General features: G+C 45.9%; 1 protein-coding gene across 1 annotated transcript in view; it reads left to right on the top strand.

Moving 5' to 3' along the window:
• LOC137900053 (cell adhesion molecule DSCAML1-like) overlaps positions 1–12,377 on the top strand; it is a 41,326-nt gene extending 28,949 nt beyond the window's left edge. The window contains 20 exon segments of the mRNA XM_068744102.1: positions 11–139; positions 228–395; positions 520–590; positions 819–1,059; positions 1,904–2,089; positions 2,709–2,864; positions 4,328–4,467; positions 6,188–6,341; positions 6,947–7,064; positions 7,186–7,349; positions 7,793–7,891; positions 8,385–8,573; positions 9,445–9,732; positions 9,839–9,994; positions 10,117–10,147; positions 10,271–10,389; positions 10,496–10,648; positions 10,879–11,079; positions 11,290–11,601; positions 11,944–12,377. Of these exon segments, the coding sequence (XP_068600203.1) occupies positions 11–139; positions 228–395; positions 520–590; positions 819–1,059; positions 1,904–2,089; positions 2,709–2,864; positions 4,328–4,467; positions 6,188–6,341; positions 6,947–7,064; positions 7,186–7,349; positions 7,793–7,891; positions 8,385–8,573; positions 9,445–9,732; positions 9,839–9,994; positions 10,117–10,147; positions 10,271–10,389; positions 10,496–10,648; positions 10,879–11,079; positions 11,290–11,601; positions 11,944–12,377 (3,509 nt within the window).
• The last annotated feature ends 907 nt before the right edge of the window (positions 12,378–13,284 follow it).

The raw sequence follows: 13,284 nt of genomic DNA, 5'->3' as shown, positions 1-13,284 counted from the left end.
TAAAACACAGAACCCCCAGATCCCCCTGAGCTGGAAGTGAGAGAGGTGAAGGACAGGAGCATGAACCTGCGCTGGATCCAAAGGTTCGACGGAAACAGCATCATCACCAGCTACGACATCGAGTACAAGAACAAGTCAGGTAGATTCCCTCGATGTCATCATACCTGCCTGATTTTTTTTTTAAACATCCATGCCTTAATAATATTGGATCCTTTCACATTCAACAGACTCCTGGGATCACATGTACACGACAAGGAACATCTCCCCCACCAACAACCAGGCTAACATCGTGGAGCTGCACCCGGCCTGCGTTTACAGCATCCGCATGTACTCCTACAACAAGATTGGCCGCAGCCTCCCCAGCAAAGAGCTCACAATCAGTACCGAGGAAGCGCGTAAGTGATCGCTGTCTCCACGGACGTCACACTTTGTCTTGTTTGTCTCGTTCTCCTTTTAATGCCGATGGAAGATTCTCTGAATATTGACAACAAACACTTAACATGGACTCTCCATCCACAGCGCCCGACGGGCCGCCGATGGATGTGATCCTCCAGCCGATGACCTCGCAGAGCATACGGGTCACCTGGAGGGTAAACTGAATACTCCGTGGATCGTTGTGTAGTGACTTTCTGATTATCAGAATTAAAGAAGGCAAACTTTTAATCAATGTTTGCCATGCATCTTGACAAGCTTAATATTTAATAGTTGTATTCTTAAAATAGAGTTTGAGCAACTTTCTTATATAACCAGACAAAGGAAGGAAGTTTGACATGCACTTTAAAATAATAAATAAAGTGATGTCACGATGTTTGTTCTAGGCTCCTAAGAAGGAGCTGCAGAACGGGGTGATCCGAGGCTATCAGATCGGCTACAGGGAGAATGGTCCCGGCAGCAATGGCCAGTACAGCATTGTGGAGATGAAAGCTACGGGGGACAGTGAAGTATACACATTGGACAATCTAAAGAAGTTTGCCCAGTATGGGGTGGTGGTCCAGGCCTTCAACAGAGCCGGGACTGGGCCATCCAGCACTGAGATCAACGCCACCACGTTGGAAGACGGTAGGAGAGCCAGGAGAGAAAGACAGAATGCATTGTAGATTACAAAGGAGTGTATGCGTCAACCTGAAGGAGACAAGCTGTTGGTTATCGCTGATTCGTCACAAAGAACATAAAACAGACACAAACGCATGGATGGCACGGCAGACACGCTGATAAGTGCAGATGGCATACACACATGTAGACATGAATTTGCAGCACATCCCCCCCCCATCCCCATTCTTCTTTGCCTTTAATTAGCACCCTTATTAGGCTGGCAGAGTGCAAGAAGCGAACGAGGAACGCCATTACTCTCTCGCCCAATCTGCCTCCTCTTTCGCCTCCTCCCCTTTTTCTTGCCATTGGTTCCCCCTCTCTTCCTCCTCACCCCTCCTCTGTGTTTTCTAGTTTTCTTTTTTTTTTCTTGGATTTTTTCCCTGACCATTCTGGTCCTCCCTTACGAATGTGGAACATGTGGACCTGCTCTGCTCCCTGAAGATGAACATTGTCCTTTGTCACATTTCATGCCGAACACCTCACCCTGCCTTCTGCATTTGCATTTTAACCCCTTCAGGTGCGTCTGATTTTCCATTCATGCTGCTCCCTCTCAGTGCACTTCGTCTCCTCTCCGCACTCTAAAAGCCAGCACTGAACAAGACGCCATTGAGAACTCATTTGAGCCTATTTGACTGATTTGTTTCCGCAGCGGTTGCCTGTGGGCTGTTGGTGTTGATTAATTATCTTCCTAGATCAGTCAGTTCGTCTTAGCAACAGCAAGGATTGTTAACAAGTAAAAAAAAAAAAGAACCTTGACGCCCATACATTTTAACCGTACAGCACTAACATATGCCCCCCCTGCTCTCTCCAGTGCCCAGCGAGCCCCCGCAGAATGTTCGAGCGATCTCCGTGACGTCAGACGAGGCAGTGATCACATGGGCAGAGCCTCCACGGCTGACACTGCACGGTGTGCTGAAAGGCTACCGGGTTGTGTTTTGGTCCCTCTTCCCTGACGGAGGTGGGTGCTGTGGGGGCCGGGCCCAGTGGCCGATGCAGAGTAATTATCACCTCTCTCATTATAAACTTCACCGAGTGACCGGCCCATCTTCCCACCCACCTATACCTCTTTGTCAGAATGCGTTGATGTGTGTGTGTCTGCACGGTTGTCCTGAAGCACGTGTTGTTGCTGTGTCCCTTTGGACGTGTCCGTGTTTGACCTTGTTGCTACGTCTCTCAGCGTCTTGATACCATCAGTGGTGACGGTTGGTGAGATTGCTTGCGGTGACCTCTGATTGCTCCAATGTCTGTTCCAAGCTGTTTTCAAATGTTTGCATTAGCAAATATGTTTTGTGGGAAATTACATCTAAATGAATTAATGGATGTGTTTATGTCAAGGTTAGTGAAGACTGTGGAGTCAGAAAGGACGCATTCGCCTTTTTAACATTAAAACAAAAATATAACCTTTTCTCCACATATTTTTGCTTTAGTAGACAAAACCTGTGGGCTTCACGGTCTCTTTTTAAGGTTTTGTATTTTTCTATAACCATCAACCAAAGGCAGAAATTAAATCTCTCCAAAACATATTTAAAAATGCATAATAGGTGTATAGAAATCGACTATATAAGTCTAAATGTCGTTTTTTTTCTAAAGCGGTTTTCCCATCCTACCCTCCTCAGAGTGGGGAGAGATGCAGAATATCACCACCACCCGTGAACAGGTGGAGCTGCGAGGGCTGGAGAAGTTCACCAACTACAGCGTCCAGGTGCTGGCCTACACACAAGCTGGAGACGGGGTCCGCAGCAACGTCCTTTACATCCAGACCCGCGAGGACCGTGAGTGTGCACGCAACTGAAAACCAGAAGTTGCCATCTTATTTTGGTTCCTAAAAACAGAGGACGCTTTGAATGGCGTATGGCCTAATGTTAAAGAGGACGGGATAATATATTTGTAAAAAAAAAAAAAAAAAAAAAGCCTGAGCTTTATCTCAAACTCATGACAAAAGCTCATTCATGCTGGAGAGCTCCATTACCAGTGCTAATGAGAATTAAGAGGCTTTGGGTCCACAGCTCAGGGGTGGGGGGCTAGCGGCAGACCCGAGGGGTGGGGGCGCTCTCTGGGAGCATATAGCATCCTGAAGTCAGCCATCAGCCTGGGCCTGCATCCCCTGTACTCCCCCCCCCCCCTTGCCGCAGGCATATAGGGATTAACTCCTCTTGGATTAGAACGAATTAATTTTGTGCTTACACCATTGAAGGCGGGATTACAGCCAGATCCATGTCTCCTTACTGAGGGGGGGCAGGGAGGAGGGGCCTGGGGGGGGTTGAGGATGGAAAGATAGTAGCGTGATCACAGGGTCTCCATAGACATAATAGAAGTCTATGAAATTAGTTGGAGGAGATCTGGGCGGACTTTGGGCTCCAAATAGGACTCAGCCACTTTTTGTATTTTCTCTCACATGTCCTACACCTACTTTGAAACAGAGCTTCAGTTATAATAATAATGTCCCTATCCAGCAGCAGCACCACCATAGGGACTCCTATATAAACTGCACCCATCATTCTTGCCTTTCTCTCATCACAGCCTCCCTCCTTTAAAGCCTCCCTCGCTGCATCTATCCCTTTTTTTTTTTTTTGTCATGTAATGTGTGGGATGAAGGGGTCTCACTGCCTGGTTGAATGGCTGGATGAGGGGCCCTCAAATAAAAAGGAAAATAAGAACAGGGGGTTGGATATAGAGAGCAGGGCCTTTAACTGTGGTTGTGCAGACATCAGATGAGGCCCACTGCCAAGCACAAGCTATATTTATGGCTCGGACTGAATAGGCTGGACGCTGTGAATTCTACACAAAAGAATTACTGTTCACCTTTTCAGCATCCGGTATCCTGATGTGTTTTTATACATGTGCCGCCATCTAAATCTCTTCTCACACCTTAAAGGGAGCATTAAGTGGAGAGCCTAGTGTCAAACTGAAGTGGCTAACGGCGGATCAGACACTATAGTCTAATCTGTTTGTGGGTTTCAGAGTTCAGAGAATGTTGTCTGTTACAGAGTCAGAACTGCTGACCGAGGTCTGACTGAACATATGCCACCACGATCCACCCAAACGGAATTGTTCAAAGTCCTCCAAGAGCAGCTTAGTGCAGGATAAGACTAGCAAGCTGCAAACAAGCCGGCTCACTTTAATGGGCATCCAACACTCAAGCACGCGTGTGTGTGTGTGCGCACACACATAAAAAACGACAATGGCAGCACATGGATTTGACCCTTTTGCTGATCTTGCTGTGTGTTTCTGTCAGTTCCTGGTCCACCAGCGGGCATCAAGGCAGTTCCCTCCTCTCCGAGCAGTGTGGTTGTGTCGTGGTTGCCTCCTCACAAACCCAACGGTGTCATCCGCAAGTACACCATCTACTGCTCCAGTCCAGGGTCTGGACAGCCGGTAGGTCATCCCCCAATGTGCGTGACTCCTAACAGACCAATAGAAAAAGTCCCAGTGTTTGATTGTGAAGGTGGAAATGTGAAAAAAAAAAAAATTTCATATAAAATAAATCCTACCAGTACAAATAATTAATTTGCAACCACCGTTATTTATTGCGGCTGCACATGCATGTGTGTGCGTGTTGTGTGATGCGTCTCTTTTTCACTGCATTTGCACCATCGCTTTATTTCCTGCCCTCCCAGATGAACAGATGAGGTTGTCTTGGCAACGTGATGAGACGTAGATATGCAAATGAAGGGGAGAACAAGCTCACACATGCACACTGCCGCATAAGAAACACACACACACACACACACACCCAAACATCACATTTTAACATTTTAAATTTATACATGCATGTGTGGCATTTCAGTTGTGGTGAGGTCAGGTGCACACAAACACCAGCGCACACTGAAATCTGATATCAGGCTAGAATCTCACTTTCTTATTATTCACAAATACTCCTCCCTCTCTGTGCATGAGTGCCATGTAAATGAGCATGAGCAGAGAGGAGGGAGGGGGAACGGAGGTTGAGAGAGGAAGCGAAACACCATTAGAGGTGGGGAGAGACCGAGGGGAAATGAGAGAAAAAGGGAGAGATGAGGCGAGCTGAAGAGGGGGAGAGATCGCGAGTGGCAGGCTGAGATGAAGGGAGGAGTAGAGGAGGGTATCAGTCACATCGAGATGAGAGTGCTTTTGTCCGTCTTTTCATTATCTCCCTGTATCACTCCCTCGATCACCACAACACCGACGCTGTGCTGGAGGAATTTTCGAACGCACCCCCTGCACGCACATACACACGCCCTCCCTCCCCTCCTGCATCCCTCCATCCTTCCATCCTCTCCTCTTCACTGAGCTTGAAAGAGAGGGATAGAGGAAAAGAGAGAGACGCTGGAAGAACGGACGATGAACACTGAGATGAACAGATTAAAGACATTAGAACAGAGAATCGACTTGAGAGAGATTTTTTTTTGTCTGTGTGTGTAAATATCTTCTTTAAAAAAATATTTAAAATATTCAACCTGCCCCCCCCCCCCTCAAAAAAACAAAAACATTTCACTCTTTCACTCTTGGTCTATTGTTAAAACTAATTTGGGATATTTCTCCAATACTTAACAGCTTCATGCAGAATGTCAACAAATCTGCAACTTTAAATTGATATTTTGCAGCACAACAACAGTTTTTTTAAAATCCTTCAATTGATTGTTACTAAAATGAATAGCTCCAGTACGATTATGTTCCAAATGCAGGATCCAGCAAATGCAAGCGAGTAAAGCTGAGTATAAATAACAATGTAGAAAAACGTTTGCATCCTTAAAGGCGGGATGATGATGCTTACCGAGACTTTGAGTTAGTGTCCCCCGCCATATTTTATGAACTGTGAATGACACGTCGAACAGTAGTATGTTCTGCACAAATTCAGCAATAAGGCAACAAAAGAATATGAAATTCTAGAGCCTAACCTGCACTATTTATGTCAAGCAAAAACATCTTGATGTGCAAAGATAAAGGAATCATTTAACAATTTCCCCAACCTCAAAGTACCGTTGCACTGAGCTGCCGTAATGTTATTGGGCATTCTGGCTCACTCTTATGTCATGGCAAGGAGTTCCCACCACCCTATCCCATCAATGTTCCATCATAATTTGCTGATGCTGATATTGTGCGCCCTCTATCCCAGGCGCCCAGCGAGTACGAGGCCAACCCAGAGATGCTGTTCTACCGCATCACTCACCTTTCCCGTGGTAAACAGTACCACATCTGGGCTGCAGCTGTGACAACGGCAGGGCGAGGCAACGTCAGCTCAAACGTCATCGTGGAGCCTGCAGGAAAAGGTGAGTCCTCCAGGCGAGCCTGTGGCAGAGGAGGGTGAAGGGTTTCCTGTAAAAGTTACGAGGAAGAGCATTCGAGAGATGGGTTTGAAACAGCGGCGTGATCGCCTGCACACGTATCCCTCCCATCGCTCTCCCTCCGTCTCGCGCGGTCTGCTCTCTCTGCTATTGACTGACAGCTGCAGTATTGATTGAGTAGTGACTGTGTTGCAAGAAATGCTGCTGTTAATTATGTGGTGATGAACAGGGCCTATCCAGTAAAATGACCCTTGGGGAGTTGGGTAGTAGGAGAGAATCAATACAGGGCACGATGTATGGAGAAAAGATTGAAACTAAGAGGTCAGAGGAGGGGCTGCACTAAAACACTATTATAGAGTCCCCCCCCCCCCCCCCCCCCCCACACACACACACACTGAGCAGTGAGTTAAGGACTTCCCCTTAGGTGAACCAGGCCAATCATTCAGCAAAGAAATTAACCCCCCAAAAAAACTGACAATCTGAATAAAGTCCTCTTTGTAACAGAGATGCTGAAGCAGTTTCATGTTTTAACTTTCTGTATTGGACCAAAGATTAAACCCTCTTTAATTTGTATTTTTTTCTGTATGCAGTCCCAGCTAAGATTCTGTCCTTTGGGGGGAAAGTGACCACACCCTGGATGAAAGAAGTGCGTCTGCCATGCAGCTCAGTGGGAGAACCAGCCCCCACAATTAAATGGACCAAAGACAGGTCAGAGCCCATCACCATACAACACTTATGAGACTCACCGGGATAGATGCTGCTGCTGGTGAGAGAAGAAACGTCGTCTTTGTCTAACATTTGCATCGGTAACCCATCTGTGCTTTGGCAGTGAGGACTCTGCTGTTCCAGTGGCAGCTGACAGCCAACGGCAGGTCTTATCCAATGGCACCCTGGTGCTGCGTTCGGTTAAAGCAGAGGATTCTGGGTACTACACCTGCACGGCTACTAATACACTGGGCTTTGACACCATCATAGTCAATCTGATGGTGCAAGGTAAGTTATGGCACATATTTTATAGGAATTCTGTAAAAAACGAAATTGTGACTCTCAGAACAGATATCTGTTGACTGAGTTAAACTCTACATTTAAAAAGCTATGCCGGAATCACCAGGAGGAGGAGGATCGACAAAGTCCAGGACCCTCACACCAGACTAGAGACTCACCAAGACTCAAATTAACAAAATGTATTCTAATGGTTGCACTTTTGGTTAAGGTCTGAGAAGGATATGGATGTTAGATGTTAATAAAATATCAGTCCTGAAATACTGATGACCCTGAAACACTTTTTAAGCCATTATCAAATGGTTTAAAAGGTGTGTGCTGACTGTCACAAACATTGGACCCATACCCATGTACAGTAATTCTGTGTACACCATTTGAATGTATCAAATGGAGAATGTGCTTATTTTAACATGTTTCTGGTCTTGTTCATCCAGTTCCTCCTGATCAGCCCCGTCTGACTGTTTCCACTACCTCCACCTCCTCCATCACCCTGACTTGGATCCCTGGCGACAATGGCGGAAGCTCTATCAGAGGTATACTCCTTGACTTTACCTGCCCAACACGCAGTTGTCTTTGTAAAAGACAACTGTTTTGGAAACATTCAAGCTCATTTTGTGACGGATCATTTCATATTGCAAACAACAGTCTGAACTGTGTTTCTGAAAAAGTTGTAGTAGACCAGGTTGTAGTTAATGGTTGCCCCCTGGTGGTCAACTGATGCAGTAGCACCAATTTAGCAATTTTGGTGAATTGATCGTTCCAAATTGTTTGCAGTGTGTCAGAGTGGTTGTCTGTCTCTGTGTGGCCCCACGATGCACTGGTGACGCGCCCGAGGTGTAGCCCACCTCTCGCCCATAGCAAGCAGGGCCAGGCTCCAGCAACACAGGCTTTAGCAACACCTATAACCCATAAGGCAAAAAGGTGGCTGTAGATGAGGCAGTCAAAAAGAAAATTAATGGATGGATTTACAGGAGTTATTCTACATTTCCAGTACCTGACATGAACATGCGCTGTGTGATTCCACAGGGTTTGTGCTGCAGTATTCTGTGGACAACACAGAGGAATGGAGAGATGTGTTCATCAGTTCCACTGAGCGATCATTCAGGTTGGACAATCTGCGCTGTGGAACCTGGTACAAGGTCAAATTGGCCGCAAAGAACAGCGTGGGTTCAGGACGTATTAGCGAGATCATTGAAGCTAAGACCCACGGAAGAGGTGAGCTAAACACTGCATTTGCTTTAACATCCTGTCTGCTTTTTAATACTTGAATTTTATGTTGTTATTAAGCACCAGACGGAGCAGCGCTCCTAATCTCATTGTGTAGCCACTATGGAAGGACAATAAAGGCTTTCTATTCTATTCTATTTCTATTTAATGTTTGTTCCAAGGTAGAATTAATTTATTCCTAATGTGAAATTGTACCTGTACTGAGATTCCCTTGCAGGTTTTTACCTCTGCCAAGGAAGTTGGCTTTGACGGTGTTTGTTTGCTCGCTGTGGAAAACCTGCTGGATGGAGCTTTATTAAAAAGATGGGTCTTGGTTTAATTTAGAGCCCATTAAATTTTGAGAGCGATCCGGATACCCGTCTGGATACAAAACAAATTTGGATTTTTCCCATTTACTTATAATGGGGGCTTTTTCAATCAATCATATCTTGCAAAATAGTCATTCAATTGACTCATCAAAATTCTCAGTCATAAAGGGGTCTGATAGGCACTATCATGCAAAATGTCTTCTGGATCTGATCTGGAATTCTTTTTACATTTTAACATTAAAACACCATTTACAGATTCAAAAATCTGTTAAAATTACACATCAACGCCGATCTACTTTTACTTTTCATGGTTGGTGTATAAAGATACCAAGAACAATATATAACCTTTTGATGATGATCCGGATCGCCATGTGGACGGTGTAAATCCAATTAGGAGGGGAACGAGCTGCTTGGCGGAGGTCTGCGCTCTCCGAGTGCTTTTCTAGTTCATCTTGAAGCGATCACAGTTACATGCAGACACATTATATTGCTTTTCTGACACCACATTCCTTTTCTAACCTCCTCCTGCTTCCGTGTCTTGTTTCTTACAGAACCAGTATTCAATAAAGATCAGCCGCTGCTCACCCACATCAACTCCACTCACGCAGGTCTCAACCTGCAGGGCTGGACCAGTGGTGGCTGCCCCATCATTGACATGATGCTGGACTTTAGGCCCAAAGGTACTTGGGCCTGGCAAAGCCTGAAGGCCAACTCCACGACGCAGCTCTTCCTCAGCGAGTTGCATGAGGCCACCTGGTACGAGCTTAAAATGAAGGCCTGCAACAGCGCTGGGTGCGGCAACCAGAGCTCTCAGTTCGCCACCACTGACTACGATGGCAGTAAGTGCATCTTACGTCTCCGTCTGTCCAGGAGTTTCCTGTCATGGACACGTCTCGCACTGAATCTTTCTGCATAAAATGGTGTCTTCCCTCCTCTTCTCTGCAGGCACAATCCCTCCCATTAAATCAGCTCGTGGAGAGGGAGATGATGTGAAAAAACTGTTCTCCATCGGCTCCCCGGTCATCTTGGTTACTCTGGGCGTCGCTTTGCTCTTCATTATCCGCAAGAAACGCAAAGAGAAGAGGCTTAAACGACTGAGAGGTGAGAAAAGAGACTTCAGAGGGAGATCGCTGCTATTGTGTGCATGTAACAGAGGGGGGCAACACTCAAACGGCTATCTTCACACCCAACCATAAGCTAATTCAGATATTGTCTTCTTATAGATGCCAAGAGCCTTGCCGAAATGCTCATCAGGTAAGAGCCAGCTTTTATGACCGTGTTTTTACATTTGGCTGCGTAAGATCAGACTCACGTTTTTTTTGGGGGGGGCAACTTAGACAACCAGTCTGACTCTATGTCATTTCCATGTGTGTGCAGCAAGAACAATCGCAGTATAGACACCCCAGTTAAGGGCCCGCCTCAAGGGCCGCGGCTCCACATTGATATCCCACGTGTTCAGCTACTCATTGAGGACAAGGAAGGCATCAAGCAGATCGGTATGTGGCAGCACAATACAAACAGCAACACAAATCAAAGTAATCATTTTCTAGTTGCAAGAACTCATCTTGTAAATATGTTGTGTTTGATCATCTCCTTTAACAGGGGAGGACAAGGCAGCTGTGCCGGCGACGGACACAGAGTTCAGCCAATCGGTCAATCCGCAGAACTTCTGTACGGGCGTATCTCTGCACCACCAAGCCCTCATACAGAATTCGGGACCTCTGATTGACATGTCAGACATCCGTCCAGGCACAAGTGAGTTCTTTTCTTTGAAATAATATTTTTGTGATACGTTTCACAAGTCTTTTATGTCTAATACACAAAATGTGTACTTTATTTCTTACTGAATTTCATTGCTGCATACTTCCAGTTATGTTCTTGTTGACGAGACACCGACGACAGTTTCGAGTCGCCTTGATGATCAATGTATAGTTACACAGTTTTTCTACTGCCAACTGTACTCTGATCGCTGTGATCGCTCTCAGATCCTGTGTCCAGGAAGAGTATAAAGTCAGCCCACAGCTCCAGGAACAGATATTCCAGTCAGTGGACGCTAAGCCGGCCGAGCCAGAGCCAGTCAACGGCGTCGGCTCGAACTCTGACCTCGGATTGGCGGACCATGGGCTCTCATGGTATCACTGCTACAGAGAGCGACAGTTACAGCGCCAGCCTCTCACAAGACACAGGTGAGCCGATCCTAGCTCGGACCACTGACCACCATCCTTACATTAAGATGACTTCAGAGTTTTTTTTCTTCCTGACTAAAGTCCTGAAAACAGATCTGTGGCCTTTCTATGTAGTGTTTGCTGGTTCGTCTGAAATGAACTGCAAAGTGAACTTTATATTTGTCAGGCATGGGCTGAACTCTGACTCTGGATTTCTCCTTTTTTTTCTAGATAAGGGTCGTAACAGCATGGTGTCTACGGAAAGTGCCTCCTCTACATACGAAGAGCTGGCGAGGGCCTATGAGCACGCCAAGCTGGAGGAGCACCTTCAGCACGCAAAGTTCACCATTACAGAGTGTTTCATTTCAGACAGTTCGTCTGACCAGATGACCACAGGTACCAACGACCCGGCAGACAGCATGACATCCCTCAGCACGCCATCTGAACCCGGCATCTGCCGATTCACTGCCTCGCCACCCAAACCGCAGGACTATGACCGCGGTAAAAATGTGGCTGTGCCCATTCCCCACCGTGCTAACAAGAGTAAGTATGAACAAATGGGACTGAGTGACACAAAGAAAGTGATTTTAAAAGTTGAAATGTGTCCACAAAAGTGCAACAATAAGGTACAAAGACAATTCTAGAACAGAAACCAATAGATTTCACACACAAAGAAATATGAATTCATAGTCTGGACACTTGGGCAGTTGGTATGAGGATCCAGGCTCTATCTTTTTCTAGTTCATGCCATTCAGTTATCTGCACAAAGGGTAACAACCAAAGCTCCACAAGACGTCACGGCAGGACGTCTGACATATCAAGCAATCACGCCACCAGAGACATGTTTCATTCTAAAAGGTGTGACTCTCCTCTTTTGTCTCTCAGGTGAATTCTGCAATCTACCCCTCTACATGAAGACAGACCCATTCTTTCGCAAGCAAGGGGAGCTGCACGACCCGTGCCCAGCTGTGCCACCACGGGAAGCCTCAATCCGCAGCCTCACGCAGCGGGCGTATCACACCCAGGGCCGACACAAGACTCTAGACCCTGCAAAGCAGCAGGCCCTGACGCTGGGCCACTCCGGCCTGAGCAGTTTGAGCGGTAGCTCGGGCACGGCTACCTTGCCCCAAAGGACTCTCACCATGCCCAGCTCCAACACTGCAGCAACAGCATCCACTTCCAGCACGAGCAGCATCCCCACCAGCAGTAACAAGGTCGGGGGCTCGAGAGACTCGCTGCTCGAGAGCAGCTCCTCTGCATTGGGGAGACTGCAGAAACAGAGTGTGGGGGCCTACTCCAAGTCGTACACACTGGTGTAGTCTGCTCTCCTGCACAGACTTGCATTGCTGTCCCATTCCTCAGCCAGCCCCACTCTGGCACTCTTCAGTCTGGGCCAGAAAGGACATGCAACCATCTTTCTTTCAACCAAGCAAATGGTGAACAACACAGAGTCCTATCTAATTTTCCTGGATTGGTGTTCTACCTGTCAGATACCCAGCTAACCTTACTTTTCATGTTTACCTGGGACTCGGTAAAAGAATTACTAACTCCAACTAACAGTTCCAGCTGGCTAGTGCTGAGCTCCGCTCAGCTTCTGCATAGCGAAAAGAAAAAAGAAAAAAAAGAAACTCTTCTGTTGTTATTTGAAAATATTGACTATAATTGGGAAGCTAAATGCTGTGTGTTGATGATGATTAACGCTACGATAGCCAGTATGACGCTGTGTGGCCATCCTATCTCTCATTCGCACACACATACTGTCCTCCTCAGTTTGAGTATTATTATCAATTTACAGAAGCTTGAATTAAGTTCCCCTATTCTTACTGTATTTTCTTTACCCTCTATGTGTCTTGTAAAGTCCTAAAACATTATTGCAGAGTTTCTCTTAATTATCCCTACAAAAATAAATGATCGAGGCTTCCAATTATACAAGATTTATATCACATTAATGTTCTCCACACATCTCTCTTCAGCTGAACAGTATCTAACTTTACAACAGAATCGTGACAACCCAAATAAACTGCTATGAGTTCTCACATTACAAATAGAGAATATTTGGTATTATAAAGAATTTACATATATATTTCTATGTAGGTATATTACTGACATTTAAGTGAAATTATGACAAAGTTTAAATTGTATATACCACAATATTGTGGTAGTATATACAACCATTTAGTGTTAATGTCAAAATTTAAGAGTGAGACAATCTCTCAATCATGCAAT

Source organism: Brachionichthys hirsutus, chromosome 10 (assembly GCF_040956055.1).
Source record: "Brachionichthys hirsutus isolate HB-005 chromosome 10, CSIRO-AGI_Bhir_v1, whole genome shotgun sequence".
Taxonomy (NCBI): Eukaryota; Metazoa; Chordata; class Actinopteri; order Lophiiformes; family Brachionichthyidae; genus Brachionichthys; species Brachionichthys hirsutus.
The sequence above is the reverse complement of the archived record's forward strand: the minus strand, read 5'-3'. Positions and strand labels throughout refer to the sequence as shown.